The sequence below is a fragment of the Megalobrama amblycephala genome, linkage group LG14 (assembly GCF_018812025.1).
Source record: "Megalobrama amblycephala isolate DHTTF-2021 linkage group LG14, ASM1881202v1, whole genome shotgun sequence".
In the NCBI taxonomy this organism is placed as follows: Eukaryota; Metazoa; Chordata; class Actinopteri; order Cypriniformes; family Xenocyprididae; genus Megalobrama; species Megalobrama amblycephala.
In genome coordinates, this window is record NC_063057.1 from 17,437,149 (window position 1) to 17,455,128 (window position 17,980).

The 17,980-nt window shown below is 36.4% G+C and overlaps 2 protein-coding genes across 4 annotated transcripts in view; one reads left to right on the forward strand and one right to left on the reverse strand.

Annotated features, from left to right (window-relative positions):
• The window catches only part of ccdc146 (coiled-coil domain containing 146), a 27,826-nt gene continuing 9,846 nt past the window's right edge, over positions 1-17,980 (forward strand). The window contains exons 1-7 of one of the 3 annotated variants that reach the window (XM_048156336.1): positions 1-42; positions 6,055-6,219; positions 12,943-13,235; positions 14,660-14,717; positions 17,290-17,466; positions 17,558-17,631; positions 17,718-17,945. In XM_048156336.1, the coding sequence (XP_048012293.1) occupies positions 16-42; positions 6,055-6,219; positions 12,943-13,235; positions 14,660-14,717; positions 17,290-17,466; positions 17,558-17,631; positions 17,718-17,945 (1,022 nt within the window). In that variant the 5' untranslated portion in view covers positions 1-15. Of the gene's footprint in view, positions 43-2,778; positions 2,911-5,360; positions 5,516-6,054; positions 6,220-12,942; positions 13,236-14,659; positions 14,718-17,289; positions 17,467-17,557; positions 17,632-17,717; positions 17,946-17,980 lie in introns of those variants that run through there. The other 2 variants (XM_048156338.1, XM_048156337.1) reach the window with 2 other exon arrangements.
• On the reverse strand, positions 6,605-10,015 carry fgl2a (fibrinogen-like 2a). Its single transcript, XM_048156353.1, has 2 exons — positions 9,288-10,015; positions 6,605-8,548 (listed from the first exon to the last, which is right to left on the reverse strand). Exons 1-2 carry the CDS (start codon positions 9,934-9,936, stop codon positions 7,836-7,838), a joined length of 1,362 nt encoding a protein of 453 aa, XP_048012310.1. The 5' UTR covers positions 9,937-10,015; the 3' UTR covers positions 6,605-7,835.

Sequence of the window (17,980 nt, forward strand, 5' to 3'; positions counted from 1 at the left end):
ATTGGCACAGACAGGATGTTATCTTCAAAGTCTTCCAAGCAGGTATTTGTAATTTTCTTGTAGCATGAAGTCGTCTAAACTTTGTTACCAATACTTCAAATAAACAGACATTAGGTGCGTCCCAATTCACGTATATATGCACTACTCTATAACGTTTTTAAGTACAAATAGTGCATTCACACAGAAAATTCCAAAAAGTTAAAAGTTTAAATACCCGGTTGATGCACTAAATTAACGGAAAAAACGAAGTGTGGATTGTGGAACGTTGGGCACTTCATGCACTCAACTATCGCAGATTTAATTATGTAGCGAGGGGGAGGTGGTATCGGACTCCGCTGTTAAATGACAAAACCTTATACAATTCATACACTACATGGATGAGTACATGGTGCATAAGCACAGTGTATAAGTGGATAGTGTATAGTGCGTCATTTGTGGGACGCAACTATTGTTGTAGCTCAGGCACTTCTATGAAAGTGAATGAATAGCATTAAAACAAAAACAAAACAGAACACTTTTGGGAGGATGTCATTAAGAAACTAGCTTTTGTTATGAGGAGTATTAATAATATCTATTAGTGTTGTAGTACTCGAGATCGGTCTTGGTCTCGAGACCACTTTTTAAAGGTCTTGGTCTCGTCTCGGAATCGACCGCATTTTTACTCGGTCTTGTCTCGGTCTCGGACGAAGAGGACTCGGGATTTCATTTCAAGACCGGTCAAGACCAAAACTGAGGGCATATCACGAAATTATTTGTTAACATCATTACTGTGATTAGACATTAAACTTCTGACCAAGCGCTTGACTCGTGTCTAATTTTAAATGTTTTTAGTTTTTACTCCCCTCCCCGCGCCGCGCCGCCAAACATCGCATCGCATCACACACACACACACACACACACACACACACACACACACACACACACACACACACACACACACACACACACACACACACACACACACACACACGTGAATGCGGGAGACAGAGAGCAAGCTGTGCCGTCATCGTGACCGTGGCTGTCAGAGATGTCAACCAAATTTTTTGTTTGTAGGCATTAAACTGCCATAACTTTAAAAGACAATATCTCTGTGTGCATTGAACTTTCAGCGCTGTAACTTTGCAGATACTGTTTATGCTCCAGCACACTAACTAAAGTTAAAAAAGTGAAATCGCATTAAACCACCCCTTTAAAACAAAATGGACTGTCTAGATTAATACATCATCGAGATTAGCATTTTTACGTAACTTTGAGTTTTATAATGTGCGCGAGCGCTTTTCACAAAGCAAACTCGCAAGCATAAGGGGGTGGGGATTATGAGCTTTATTGGGACCAACCACCTGGGGTCGATCGAGGCGTTTTAGCTTCAGTTTTTAACAGGAGTGTGGTGGGCTTGCTGTCGACAAACAAACTTAATTGACAAAATACAAGTGTTATTAAATTATATCATTGTACACTATATTTCTTTACTTTAAGATATATCGTGATATATAGATTTGTCACCCATCCCTACCTCAGGCTCACCAAAAGAGACTTTGTGAGCCTGTCTAAAAATCATTCTTAAATTATTTTTAAATTTGTCCTAAAAGTATAAATGTAACTCTCTGATATGTGCAGACATTCTATCTCTTTACATCTAACCAATTTATTATGTTTTCGCTTCTCAGAAACTTTAATCTCAGAGGTGGAGAAAAGAAGCAACTTAGTTCTGAATAAATGGTTAATTTAATTTCAGCTCTTAAGTGTTTGTTCGCATTTATTTGCTTATAGAAGAAAAAGATAAATTCCGACATATCTGCAATGCCTTTTGATTATTTTATCAAAACTTCTCTTATACACCCACACACACGAGAGAAGTGCCAATCGTATGCATATTCCACATTTTATCATAAGCATGTCATGCAGTGTGGGGACTTGCACTGGTCTTGGTCTTGACTCGGTCTCGGCCTGTATTGGTCTTGACTTGGTCTCGACCCTTCAAAGTCTTGGTCTTGGTCTCGGTTTAGGTTTAGGTGGTCTTGACTACAACACTAATATCATATATTTTATAAATTAGCCAAGCAGACATAAATAAGAATCCTCCTTTAAACAAACACCCTGTAATCAGATTAGAGAAAACAATTTAGAGGGGATTTGTTTTTAAAACTTGCGTCTTAATATATTGTATAACGTATTAAGCTAATGAAGCAGTGCACAGTGGGAATGACCTCCTGTAGTTGAGCGCACATGGGCAGGATATGCCAAAAGAAGAATTAAAGGCAGATTCCAACAATTAGACAATATTTCACCCATTTGACAAATTCAATAGCTCATGTCAGTATATAAAGTTTTTTTTTTTTTTTTTTATTAAAACATTTAAAAATGACAAGACAAAACTTAAATCTGTTAAATGTTATTTAGACGGGGGTCTTGGAATGTGCAGGGGGCTGAATAAGAGGTTTGTATCTTCTCACTGGATGGGCTTTAAATGTTGAACACTGGAAAAAAAAAAAAAAAAAAAAAAAAAAAAAAAAAGTAAAAATTATTGATTTATACAAATTTGATCAATTATAGTGCCTTGAGAGTAACAGGTTTTTCAGAGGACAGCGCTCTCACCCATTGCAGTTCTTGCATCTGGCGCATCTCTTGCAGTCTCCTCTCACGCTCAACTTTCCGTGCAGCATCACGCGCATCAAAAGAGAAAGGCTGAAAACGAGTCACCCTCCACTGCCTTAAATTTCTACGCCTGCAGATTAGGTAAAAAATTATATAATTCTTATAAGCATAACCAAAACATTGTTAAAAGTGAATTTCACCTTTGTACCTTGGGTTTTCAAACGTGATTTCTTCTAATCTGTTGTTTGAATGAGGAGGTGAAGATGTTCCAGAAAATCTGCCATCTGCAAAGACTGTTCAAGTCACACAAATCAGGTATAGGCCCTTCACAAACTGTGCACTTCATATGCATTTGCATTCTTGTCTTGTGATAGCACCAGGCCAGTCAGAATGCTGAAACTGAGGTGAATACTAACAGAACACTGCACTGCATACTGCCGGGTTTATTAGCAATAGCAGATATTATGCACTATTAAACATTTCAAACAGGGTTACCTAACCCAGGCATGTGATTATTTTTTTTTTAATAAATAAATAAATAAATAAATATAAATATAAATAAAAATACACACACACACACACACCACATTAAAAGATATATTGTAATACATACTATTGTCCTGTAAAAATAAAAAGCAGCATTTAATAATCATGATAATAATGTATTAAATAAGTTAATAGAATTGTTAAACTACCTGCCAAAAGTTTGGAAACAATTATTAATGATTTTAAAATAAATCTCAACTGTTCAACAGGGCTGCATTTATTTGATAAAAAAAATACAGTAAAAAAAAAAAAAACAGCAATATTGTGAAATATTTTTACAAGTTGCATCATTACTCTAGTCTTCAGTGTCATTTAAAAATGTGTACTATGTACAGCTCTGATCAGATATCTTGCCTGAGCCAAAGAGCAAAGAGCTTATAAAACCAGTGGTATGGAGTCAAATTAATGCCTTAAAGTTTTGCACAAAAATAAAGTTTTGCAAAACACAAAAAAGAATTGAGCAATAAAAAAATGTTTTGCAAACAAAAATAAAGAATTGCAAAGGAAAAATAAAGTATTGAGCAGAAAAAAATAAGTTTTGCAAACAAAAATAATAAATTGCAAAATAAAATAAAGTAGTGCAAAAATAAAAATATAATCAATTACAAAAATCAATGACAGCTGTAATCCCATTTTATCTTTGCCACATATTTTCCATGCTCAAACCTACTAAATCATTTGCAACGCTCTTTTTATTCTGCGTTTCAGTCAAGCGTGCGCTCACGATACCGGTTTTCTTTTGCGCTGCACTTTTCTGTGCGGATCACTTTATGGCACTGGTTTGACGTGGGGGTGGAGTCAAGAAACGGGGGCACACCCCCGCGAAATGCATTGGAGGGGAACGTAATCGGCGACAGGTGAAATAATTCTTTGACATGGTTAAAAATAATGAATGGTTTGTTTTTGTTGGTTTGTTTAGCATATGTTGTCGCCGATTACGACCCCCTCCAATGCATTTCTTATAGTAATATGACCCGTTGCTCTCTGTCTCACTGCCTGTATCCACTTTTGTGTCCTTAAACATTCATTTTTGGGGGTCGACAGCTTATAAAAACTTATTTCTGGGTTTTTTAGCTTGTTAGCTGTACACCTTGTCACACAGCAGCTTTTAGGCATTGTTCTGTTTTTTGTAATGAGTCAGAAAAGACAAGAAGGCAGCCTGGAGACAGTTGGATTGTTTAATAAATGCGCTTTGTCTCTATGCTTGATCTGTTCTGTTGCGATCTGCGTCTCCTGCCGATGACGTGTTTCGCGGGGGCGTGCCCCCGTTTCTTGACTCCACCCCCACGTCAAACCAGTGCCATAAAGAGAACCGCACAGAAAAGTGCAGCGCAAAAGAAAACCGGTATCGTGAGTGCACACTTGACTGAAACGCAGAATAAAATGAGCGTTGCAAATGATTTAGTAGGTTTGAGCATGAAAAGTATGTGGCAAAGATAAAATAGGATTACAGCTGTCATTGATTTTTGTAATTGATTATATTTTTATTTTTGCACTACGTTATTTTATTTTGCAATTTATTATTTTTGTTTGCAAAACTTACTTTTTTCTGCTCAATACTTTATTTTTCCTTTGCAATTCTTTATTTTTGTTTGCAAAACATTTTTTTATTGCTCAATTCTTTTTTTTTGTTTTGCAAAACTTTATTTTTGTGCAAAACTTTAAGGCATTAATTTGACTCCATACTAGTGTATATTCTTTGGCTGAGCTTTGTCCTGCAGATGGCGCCGCGCAGTGCGCGCCCGTGTACCGCTCTCTGCTCTGGACCATTACGTCTATGACGTATTTAAAAACATAACAGGTTTATTTAATTAGTTGCCATTTTGCGATTTTCAATCAGTCATGTCCCGGTTATGTCAAGGTTATTCAGGCATGTCATGCAAAAAAAAAAAAAAAAAAAAAAAATTAAAAAAAAGGAGCAAAGTATGCATACTACATGCATAGCATTCTCATTAAACTTGGATAGATTTTAGTTATTGCTATATTTTTAGATATCTACACTCGTCTTTATTTTATACAGTATGGAAAAGCATACTCCTTACCAGTTTCCCAGCTGTCGTGTTTTTGCAGAGGGGAGATGACGGCCAAAACGTACTGGCGCTTAGGTGTGAACTTTAACGGCTTTTTACGTTTAAATACATCCATGTACCCCTTATCCGTTTTCGTATCTGCAAAAACAAAGGTTAAGAAACGGTAAAAAAAAAACTATTTCCAAGGATTCACCATTTTAAAGCTAAAATCAGTTGAATGCTCTCATGTGGCACTGCGCGCGCGCTGGCTAGCTTGAGCAGTTGTTATGGAGACCGTCTCGAGCTCAGATAAACAGTGACTGAAAGTGCAGCGATTTAAAGACTTCACGGCTAAACAACAATCAGTAAGTTTTAAAAACAGCATGACAAGAAACAACAAGAAACATGTTTGACTACAATAGTATTGTAAGGTTTGACTAAAAATAAACAAGTCTTACATCAAGTAGTTGTATTAACATATTAACAGACGGTTTTATGAATAAGCGGTCAGGACAGGAGAGCTTGAAAATGAACCCAAGGCAACGATCTTCTTTATAGTAAAAAAGCGGCTTAATATTACTAAAATATTATTAATACTGATTAAACTACTAATTACTTACTTGAAGGGCTCTGTGTAATGGCTGCGTTATGTTGAGTCATTTTGTCGTCTGTTATTGTAAAAAGTTTTTCCGCCAACTGCATGGTCGTATTAAAGGAGAGGTTAATTGCCTACACCTGTAGTGAAACCTGTCACAAACGTGCTCTAAATTATGCAGAGGGAAGATTCAAAACGCAATTGTTTGTAAAACTGTGGGAAATAATTCATGAATTGTTTTAGCTGATTAAAATATAATTTTCATGTGATTGTCTTTAAAAGTAACGTTAAATACATATGTGTGTGTAGCTCATGAGTCATGCAGAGGGGCGGAGCTCTGCTCCATCAGAGGAGGAGGAGGAGGAAGGCTCCAGTGAGAGGGCCACGCCCATTTCTGCAATAGCTCCAGAAGCAGATTCATATGAACAACCTGCTGTCATATCATCAAATCCAGCCCTGCAGTGCCTGGAACAGGTAGAAGCTCTTTGAAATAATTGTAATAATAATAAAAATAATACATCTGTTAGTTCTTTGTGCATTGACTTCTGTCATTTACATTGCAATAAAAGGTGCAATGTAAATGACAAAACATCTTTTTTTAAAGGGATAGTTCACCCAGAAATGAAACTCTGTCATTAATTACTCAGCCTCATGTCGTTCCACACCCGTAAGTCTTTTGTTCATCTTCAGAACACAAATAAAGATCTTTTTGATGAAATCTAAGAGCTTTCTGTCCCTCCATTGACAGCTATGCAACTGACACTTTGACGCTTCAAAAAGTTCATAAAGAGATCGTAAAACTAATCCATATGAATTGAGCGGTTTAGTCCATATTTTCTGAAGAGACTCGGTTGCTTTATATGATGAACAGATTGAATTTAGGCTTTTATTCACATATAAACATTGATCAGCGAACATAAGCAGATGCTCAACTGAACCTGCTTGACACGCAAGAACAAACCTTTTGTGGAAGCTCAAACGTACGGAGCCTCGAACATGACATGCAGGGAAAAATAAAATTGTGCACACACTTTACTAAGTCGTTCCCTCGATTTACTAAATCATGTGCATTATTTACTATTTCGTTCCCTCGATTTGCTAAATCATGCGCATGATTTATAAATCGAGGGAACGACTTAGTAAAGTGTGTCCACGATTTAGCCTACTATTTTTTTCCTGCATGTCATGTATGGCTCCATACAAATGTGCTGCGTAAATGGTTTTGCATTGTAAAATGCAGTGATAAACAGTCATTTTTTGATATGTGCTCAACATACAGTACAGAATTAAGTACAAAAATAGGCTCAAGATGTGCTCAGCTGATGGTTGACTGTGTGTGAGAAAGCTTTGAATCAACCACAGTATTCAACGCATCGTTTGGATTATAGTTTTATTTGTTTCATAAAAAAATATGAATGTACCTTTTAAAAGCACAAATGAGATGGTTGATATAAATTCTCCAATATATGAACAGTTTCTGAAAAGTGGGCTAATAATGATTAAAAAACTAAATTGATTAATTTCAGACTCTCAAGAAAACAAACGAAAAAGCATTCATAAAGGTCTGCCTAGTCACACAGCAATACTTTTTTAATATTCCTTAAAAAAAAAAATCATCCCATGCTTTCAAAATAAATACTGTACATTTCCTTCTTCAATGTCACAGTTTCTTTTTAATAACCACATGGGCCTTTAGTCCATGTCTGTTTGTTTTCAGGCCATCTATATAAAACATATATTATTAAAATTTGTAATTTTCTGTAAATGTAATGTATGTAATAATCTAATTAAACACAAGATGGCAGTAGCACACACACACACACACACACACACACACACACACACACACACACACACACACACACACACGAAACCATAAATCAAAGTCCTGGTATAATTAGAAAAGAAGCTGTATAGAATTCCTATGCACCTTGCAATGTTTGAAATACAGAGTTTTATACATTTTGTTTTAATGCAGTTCTGTTAATGTCTGAGGACTTATGATGCATCACAAGATATACCTTCATCAGTTATTCTTGAGGAAAAGTACCCCAAAAAATTGGTTTTTTTTTTTTTATACATCATTTGGCTTAGGGTGCATAATTCTTTGGCCTTATCATCATTTTGACATTTTTAAATGTTTGTCTGTAGTTTGTCGGATAGTACTCAGAAGTCAGATTGTGCCACGTGCCCCAGTAGATCCCATCCCTCTTTCCTTTGTACTTTGCTTTGTAGTATTTGCCATTAAGGTTTGCTGACATGCAAGCATCAAACCACCAGCCCGAGCTGTAGTACACCCCACAGTTCCCTGAGGGGTACATGTCGTTGTCTTTGTCCGGCGTAGTGAAGAACTTCTGATCATGGTTGAAGTGTTTGCTAAACTGCAGAGCATTTCCAGCAGTTCCAGAGTACCCGCTTACAGACAGCCGATAACGAAGGAACTCATTCGACACATAGAACTGTTCATACTTGGCATACCCACGTGTGCCCTCAAAGTCTTCCATCTCAATGCGGAGGATCATATCTTTGGTCTTGGACAGCAGGTGGATTTTATCATTTCCAAGCCAGAACTCGCCTTTAAGGTCACCAAAGCCCTTCTTGTAGTCAGCCCAGGTGCGGTTGAAATTTACACTGCCATTGATTCGACGCTGCAAGACAGTCCACCCACCACCTAATGCCTCCATCTCACAATACACTGCAAAGCTGCCATTTCTTGGGTCAGGGGCCACCTGGTACACCCCATTTGACCTCTGCCCCAGCATGCTGATGTCAGAGCAGTCTCTGGGAGTGATGTTTGAGAGGTCTGTGTAGAGAGAGAGTTTTAAGCATGCTTTATAATTCTACATGCATCAGGAACTAAATATTATATAAAACAATAGTCTCCAAACCTGCTCCTAGAGGGCCACAGTTTAGCTCCAGTCTGGAAGTTTCTAGAATTCCTAGTGAGACCTTGATTCGCTGGTTCAGGTGTTTTTAACTGGGGTTGGAGCTAAACTTTCCAGGACAGTGGCCCTCCAGGAGCAGGATTGGACAAAACATGTCTAAAATATAGCGTGTCTGACATGCATGTTTTTATGTTTTTCTCTTGTGATACTTGATAAAATTGTGTAGAGAACCCAAAACTCTATAATTTGGTTCAGTGGGGTTTATTACATTTATTTCATCATCATGTGATTCTGCATTCTTGCCGCAGGTTTTAATTTTTGAAGATTGTAAAATCAAAGTCAGAAGATTTCAGTGAGGATCTGCGAAACTATTCCTGCAGAAGCTCCTGGCAGACAGCTTGCTTAATATTAAACAGAAGAAACTTCAATGCGATAGCCTCTATTTGAGGAGGCAGCTTGAAAGCATTCCTTGAGGTTCTTTGTACTTTAAATGGTCTAAATAATTCTCTAGTTTACCCCATTTCTACATGTCCTAAATAAGTTCACAGTAATAAAATAATATACATATATACACTCCCCCCTCAAATTAAACAATCCCCACCAGAAGAGTCACATAAAGGGGGAATTCCCCCACTTTTTTTGTCTTATTTAACTTACGTTGAAGTTGTTGTTGTTGATCTGGACAATTTGAGGTGCAGGTGCTGCTAATTTTGTTGACAATCCCGGTGATGTTCTCAACTTTTCTGTCCACTATTGCCTCCACATTTTGCAGATTGAGGAGGTTAAGTTCCTCCAGACGTCCCTGAAGGGAGTTAATCTGCGCACGTGCATTCTTCAGGCTGTTAGACATGCGGCTCATCTTTACCTGCATGTGTTGTACAATGCTATTATCGCTGTCATTCCCATTCTGGTAGACTCTTTTGCTGGTATCCCCTCGACTCTGCTCTGCGCTGTTTGTTGGAGGGTCTCCACTGTCCTTTTGCAAGTTGAGGTCGATTTGCTGCAAGCTGCACTCCAGACAGGAGGTCTTCAACTTGTTTACTGTCTCCTTCAAGCTTTGCAGCTCCTTCATGGTCTTCTCCAGTAGACGGAATTGTTTGGGAAGCTGTATGGTCAGCGGTGGCATTTGAATCTGGTATGGGCACTCATCCTCATCTTCACACTGCCCGGCTGGTTTCAGTCTCACCTGGGGGCAGCTGGAACTTCCATACACCTTGTCCAGAACCCCAGAAGGGCCACTACCAGAAGCTTCTACCTCCTGCCAGACCGTTATCAGCAGAGAACAGTACACGTACACCAGTTTCATTGTCTCAAATACAGTGATCCAAACTGAGAGAGAGGACAGAGGAGAACTGCCTCAAAGTGCAACAGCTTTGCCATTAATATCAGAGGAGAGAGAGAGAGAGAGAGTGTGGGTGGGGCAGCAGTGCATTACATAATTGTGCAGTCAACATCAACGCAGGAAGAATTTGGTGGATAATTTGGAGGACACTCACACTTTCTTTTAAACAGCACTATGACTCATGATATTTTTGTTATTTTTAACCTTGATTTTAATCTAGTATATAAAGATTCAGTAAGTAAGATAAACCAGATTAGCAGTTTAGTGCTGTGAAGGCAATTGACAGTGTTTCAATTAAATTAAATTAAATTAAAGGATTAGTTCACTTCAAAATTGAAAATTTCCTGATAATTTACTCATCCCCATGACATCCAAGATGTTTATGTCTTTTTTCAGTCAAAAATAAATTAAGGTTTTTGAGGAAAACATTCCAGGATTTTTCTCCATATATTGGACTTTACTGTGGTACCACGGGTTGAAGGTCCAAACTGCAGTTTCAATGCAGCTTCAAAGGGCTCTACATGATCCCAACCGAGGATTAAGGGCCTCGTCTACAAAACGATTGTTCATTTTCTAAAAAAAACAATAGAAAATTGAGATACTTTTTAACCACAAATGCTCATCTTGCACTAGCTCTGCGATGCACCACACATTACGTAATCACATTGGAAAGGTCACGCATGACGTAGGCGGAAGTACCGCGGTAGGGTCATTTTCTCCTCCAACTTCAAAATCGTCTGACATTGTTTTACCTGTTTTTGTCAAGGGCGTTTTACTTAGTCTTTGTTCACTTTGTAGACACTGGATCGGTACTTTTGCCTACGTCATGTGTGACCTTTCCAACATGATTACGTAATGCATGCCGCATTGCAGAGCTAGTGGAAGATGAGCATTTGTGACACTTATTAAGACTTGTGACCCTGACTTCCTCGTCAGGGATCATGTAGAGCCCTTTGAAGCTGCATTGAAACTGCAATTTGGACCTTCAACCCGTTGTACCACAGTGAAGTCCACTGTATGGAGACAAATCCTGGAATGTTTTCCTCAAAAAAATTTTTTTGACTGAAAAAAGTAAGACATAAACATCTTGGATGACATGGGGGTTGAGTAAATTATCAGGAAATTTTCATTCTGAAATGAACTAATCCTTTAAGTCAGAATCAGATTTTATTTAAAAATCTATAACCTGACATTCTTTTAGTTATTCTTCAGAATTTTCAAGAATGTTTTAACTGAAAGAAAGAAAGCGAACATGAGACAACATGAATAAATAATGACAGAATGTTAAATTTTGAGTGAACTATTCATTTAAGATGAAACAATATTTCTTTCCATTTAGGCTACTCCTGTAAATGCTGTGGTGTTCTGCAAAACATTGTCTGTCATCATTCATTTAGTGCTGTTATGTGTTTACATTACGTAGTGCTAATGTGTTTGTATTGGCATAGGATCATGCATTGTCACAAAGCTGTATTTTACTGTAGTACTGGCTGTAATACAATCAAGCGTTGTCTTGGACTTTATTGTACCAAAGAAACTAGTATTTATTTAATCTTGTGCAGATGTGCTCAGTCGTCTGCCAGAAATAGCTTTATTTCTGCATTGTATTGGTGTTGCAGTTTTCTGTAGAAATTACTCATAAGTTTGCCATCATACATATTCTCCATTATTCTTATGTTTTTCACTACTAGATCAGCACAGTGAACCGTTATCCAAACTGCCTATTGTAAAATGTGCCTCACTTCAAAGCTGGTCCTCCACATGTGTGCCTCATGATTTCCCATAAACTTCACAGTAATCAACTTTAGACTCCTGCCTTGGCTTGGTGCAGGAAGTCCCAGAATAGAATTGCTATTAAATAGGAACTGATAATGCACAAGCTGCTTCTTAAGATAAATGTCCAGCAAATGTCAATTTTTAAGCAAATTCAATTTGTGTAACATTATAATGAAAAGTCTTGAAAACATTGTGAAAATTAGATAATTAGATACCATAAAGGTGTGGTCACATTCACCAAACACTATCAGAAAAAAGGTACGGTGCTTGTCACTGGGGCAGTACACTAAGGAAAAAACGTGAAAAGGTACTAATATGTAATTTTAAAGTGCTAATATGTACCATTAAGGTACTATTATGTAACATATAGGGGTATATAGTACAAAGATGTACCTTTTTACTTTTGTACCCTAGAGTACTGCCCCGGAGTCAGCACCGTACCTTTTTTTATCTGAGAGCGAAGGTGTTTGGTGAATTTTCAAGACAAAATACAATCATTTCAATAGGAAACCATGCAATCGGTAATTTCTCGTAAAGATGAAAGATATCCACACAGTGACCAACCGAAACCTGCTTGGTTTGAAAGTGAGCTGTGTGAACTGTGCTTTATGCATATATTAACAATATACAAAGGGCCTTTTTTGTAAATTGAAATTGTGACCGCACCTTAAGACAGTACAAAGATATTTAACAGTCAGTGCTTCTATCCTAGAGCCTGTTTTTCATTTGCGTATTGTCTATAAGTTAATTTAAACTGACATCATAGCAGTTAATATTAATATCAATGATTTTCAACAGTAGATGGATCCAAGCCCTGAACAGCAAGCAAAAAATCTTAAAATCTGGAAGAGATTTACTGCATATCTTGGAGCTTTCCAACCTCGTGTTCAGTTTGTTTGTCTCCACTATAAAGGAGAAAAACACACATGTTCAGACTTTCTGTTGATAACTAGAGATGCTTATACTGAAAACTTCAACTTCAGTGCATGGTCAGATAAACAACACTCAAAGCTTAGATCCTAGCTTTCCATGCTGGAGTTCAAATGCATGACACAAATGTGGATCCACTCAAAAACACACCTGAAATGAGTCCCAGCAAATCTCCATGAACCAGTTTAGCTTTTAAATGCATTTAGGTTAATGTTTATTCGGCTGTTGGAGCACTGATAGTACTTTTTCATCTTTTGTCTTCAGCTGTTCTCCATGGGAAAGGTCAGTGGGGAGAAAGTGGCTCGTCTTAGGGCCAGTTTCAACCTCTTGCATGAAACTCTGAGAAGGTCTCAGGAATCAGAAATGCATCTGCTGAAGGAGGCGAAAGCCTTACGCACCACACTTGAGCAGCAGAGGCTGGAGCTGGAGAAGGCCGAGCTGTTTCCTGAAGGACCGGACACAGAGGTCAGCAGACTGAAACAGACACTTCTGCAGTACTACAACCAGCTGAAGGAGGATGAAGAAAGAGATTACCAGATGCAGTTCCAGTTTGAGTGGTAAGATGCTCTGCAGGACCACAAGTTGTGTATTATGTATTATTATAATATGTATTATTGAAGACTTGCTCTGTGCATGGTGCATTTAGTCTTGCAAACCAAAAGGCATTGACCCAAGCCACTTTATCTGCATCTTTTCGAACACTTGCCTCATTGTGTCCAAAATCATTGTCTCACCTCCTAAATGGAGCATGGAAAAGAACACTGTATGCTGAGTCACAGCCCACATTGGTCTCAGAGAGTGTTTTCTGACCTTTTTCTAAGTGACTTGTACAACAAACATATGTGAATAACTTTGAAAAGGACAAAAGGTACTTCAATATTTTTAAGGAGAGGGGAAACATTGTGCCTTGAGAAAGTCTAATACCAATGCTCAAACCTCAATGCTTACATTGCATTATATATTAGCTGATTAAAAAAAGCATACGTAAATAAATAAAATATTTATTACTGACAAAAAGCCCCAACTCGTAACAGCAAATGGTTAACATCATTTTTTTAGGATTTAAGAAATATTTCAATAAGAGAAAATAAAGTCAAAACAGCAGTGTGGAAAAATTATGGATTGGTAATAAAGTTATGTCATAATATTGAGAATAAACTAAGGGTAATTTATATATTATGTCAAACTATCTGCAATTCTTTTTAATTTATACCTGTGAAGGCAAAGCTGAATTTTCAGTCTTAAGTGATTCTCACATGATTAAGATATTCTTTGATGAATAGAAAGTTCTAAAGAACAATATTTGTGGTCCATTATTTAATTTCACTGAAATAATAACAAAACAGCAGTTTAGCAAAAAAAGACTAATGGAAGACAAGGACAAGAAGAAAGGGACATTGAATGAGACCCCCTGAGACTTTGGGTGTTAGTTGGTTCACAATTTTTGTTTTACTCTTGAAGTAGTTAATCACCTGAAAACATTTGGACCATGAACTATTGTACTAGAGATATATTTTATGTATACTGTATCAATTGGTTAGTCAAGCATTCGTACTGCAGGCATATTACAGCCAGATGTAGTTTCTACACATGTGAGATTATGTCGCTATTATGTCCTGAGCGGATCCTTCATCCTTAGCCAAACTGACATGGATTCACCTTGCACAGCATGCTTTTGCTCACTGTAATATCCTTCTTTGATGGGACAGTCCAGCTCACACTGAAAGCAGCTCTAACACTCAGCTAGAATATTTGTACATGTGACCTTAAGTTTTTACACAGCTTCATTTAAAATGTTCATTAACCCTAGCCACAAATTTATAATTGTGAAATATTTTGTGCTTACAGTAAGATTATTGTGCTTCTCAAAACATATTTTTCTCTCACATATTTGAGTTCCTTTTTGCATGAATTGCTTCACATCCTGATTTCTATGATGTGCATAAAGTTTGTTTCACAGAATTGTATTTCTCCTTTTTAGTCTTGAAGAGGAGAAGCTCTGTCTTGAAAAAGAATACCAAGACCAACCTAAACAGGCTGTAAGTATCGTTGGGCCATGATGCTTCCGGATTAATACATCATTGGGTTTTCCAGATAATTCATGTTGTTTCACTAGGGAGACCAAATACCTAAAATACACAAAACAAATGACTGAAATGCTTCACTAGTGAAATCCTTCTACTTCATCAAAAATTCAAGAAAGTTCATATAGAAAATCACACAAAACCTATTGTTTATATTATATCTCTTTATACTTATTAACTAATTTCAATATCTATAAATCAGTCATACAGTATAATCATTGTCATCATAATAATCCAAATTAAAGTAATTAAGCTGAATGTTGTACAATGTAAGGAGCAGCTGTATCTGCTTCTTTAGTGTTTAATCTGTTTAACTTTGATGCACAAGCTATGAAAACCCCTTCTAATGCATAACATGGGTCAAAAATGACCCGTATTCATTTCCTATATAATTTCAATAACGGTTGAGTGTTTCTTTGCTGAATCTTTAAAAGAAATGTATTTTATCATTCATTTATTCCAGGTATTCCTTAAATATCTTGTTTTTGATTGACAAAAATCATTATGATCATTTTTTCTTTCTTACTTTATATACAAACACAGTTTTTGTTTCTCTACATCAATTTTACACACATGGGTCAAAAATGACCTGTATTCATTTTCTATGGTATTTCAGTCATGACTGAGTGTTTCTTCTCTGAATCTTTGAAAAAAATGTATTTTATCATTTATTTATTCCAGGTATTCCTTAAATATCTTGTTTTTGATTTTAACAAAACATTATGTTTATTTTTTCTTTCTTTTTTTTTTTTATAAACCAACACAGCTTTTGTATTTCTACATCAATTTTACACACATGGGTCAAAAATGACCCATATAGAAACCTTTGCAAATTTTCACAAGTAGGAACATATTTACTGCAGACAACTATTCATCCACCACACATTTCACCTCTCAACATGGCTGCTTTTGTATATTTGATGGATGAAAGTCATATTATATTTCATATAATAGGCTATATATTATATTTCATAATTTGTATTTTTTGTCATAAACCAATGCTACTGGTCACTTTTTACATCTATCAGTGTTCCTGAAATGTAACAGTTTTGAACAAGGTTTCTGTCCAACAGTGAAAATATATAATAAGTGTATCGATCAACAGTGCTTTTGATTTTCTTTATCTAGAGTGTTAGTGGCTGGTCCTCAACAGAACTGAGGTGGATGATGACATCACTGTAAAAAAAAGCTGAAAGTTTACTTTGCGCACAAACGCAATTTAAATGTGTATGTGCAGGTTGCACATACACAGTTACAGAAATCCGGCGGAAATTATAAAAAGTTACAAAAATCTGTATGCTGACCCTCACGTACGCATAAAAAGTGAAGTATACTTTGGCCTTTAGAATGGTAATGACACACCAAAAAAAAATTCATTCAAAAAGAAAGGAAAAATTAAAATAAGGATTTGTTTATTAAGTAATAGATGGAATAATGAATGATAAAATTAATTTATTGTAATCTATGTGATATAGAAAGTAATAACTCATACAGGTCACTTTAGACCCATGTTCCCATGTCCAAAACTGTTACTTTTCAGGAACACTGACAGACTTAAAGGGTGACCAATTGAATTATGACAAAAAATTAAAAATTATGGACTTACATCCATCAAATATACAAAAGTAGCCTTGTTAAGATGTGAAATGTGTGGCAGATGAACAGTTGTCTGCAGTAAATATGTTCCTACTTGCAAAAATTTGCAAATATTAAAGATTTCTATATGGGTCATTTTTGACCCATGTGTGTAAAATTGATGTAGAAACTGTGTTTGTTTATAAAGTAAGAAAGAAAAAATAAACATAATTATTTGTAGAAAATCAAAAACAAGATATTTAAGGAATACCTGGGATAAATAAATGACAAAATACATTTCTTTCAAAGATTCAGCAAATAAACACTCAGTCTTGACTGAAATACCATAGGAAATGAATACGGGTCATTTTTGACCCATGTGTGTAAAATTGATGTCGACAAACAAAAACTGTGTTTGTTTATAAAGTAAGAAAGAAAAAATGAACATAATGATTTTTTACAATCAAAAACAAGTTATTTAAGGAATAACTGGAATAAATGAATGATAAAATACATTTCTTTTAAAGATTCTGCAAAGAAACACTCAACCGTTATTGAAATTACATAGGAAATGAATACGGGTCATTTTTGACCCATGTTGCGCATTAGAAGGGTAGTGATACAAAAATGATTTTTATTAAAAAAGTAAGAAAGAAAAAATTAAAATGAGGATTTGTTATGATCAAAAACAAGTTAATTGAGGAATACCTGGAATACTGAATGATGAAATTAATTTCTTGCAAAGATATAGAAAATAAAAACTCAGCCGGGTCATTTTTGACCCATGTTATGCATCAAAGAGTTAAAAATCCTGTTTATTTCCATGTAAATGGAAAACATAAAAAAAGTCATATATATATATATATATATACATATATATATATATATATATATATATATATATATATATATATATGTGTGTGTGTGTGTGTGTGTGTCTGTATGTCCTCAGGAGCTAGAAAATAGGTACATGGCCATGAAGAACAGTTGTGAGGAGGTGAAGAAAGAGGTGGTTCATCTTAGACAGGAAGTGTGGACTTTAACTGAGAGCTTAGAGACTCATCAGAAAAATATAAAGAAAGAACGACATGAGCTAGAGGATTTAAAAGGTCGTGTTGAGAGCAATGAGGTAAGCAAGACCTGTTAATTACTACTGTAGGCTGGAGTATCCTGTGAACTATGGGATGTGGATTTCACATGTTAAAAATGTCTTTCACCAGGCTGAGCTGGCTCAGGTGCTCCTCATACCTGATCAGCTGGGAAAGGAGATCGACAGGGTCGCCCACAAGAAATCGTATGTGGCTTGTTATAGTCAAGTTACGCAAAGCACTGGCTCTATTTGACTGAATAATCTGCACTGTATCTGTTTGTGTGTGATAGGGAGCTGGAGAAGCAGGTAGCAGTAATTGAGCAACATCGTATGGAGCACATAGAGCATCAGCAGAAGGTGAATGCAAAGTGCGAGAAGGTGAAGGAGGCCAAAAAGGAGGTGGCGCGAGAACTGGAAGGCCACAAGGCTCAGCTGGTGGCTGCAGAGAACAGAAAAGATAGACTTCTCAAAGAACTGCAGATGACCAAGGAAAAAGAGGCCATCTTCATGGATCAAAGGTTATAATCTCACAGTTTCTCACACTTTAACGGCA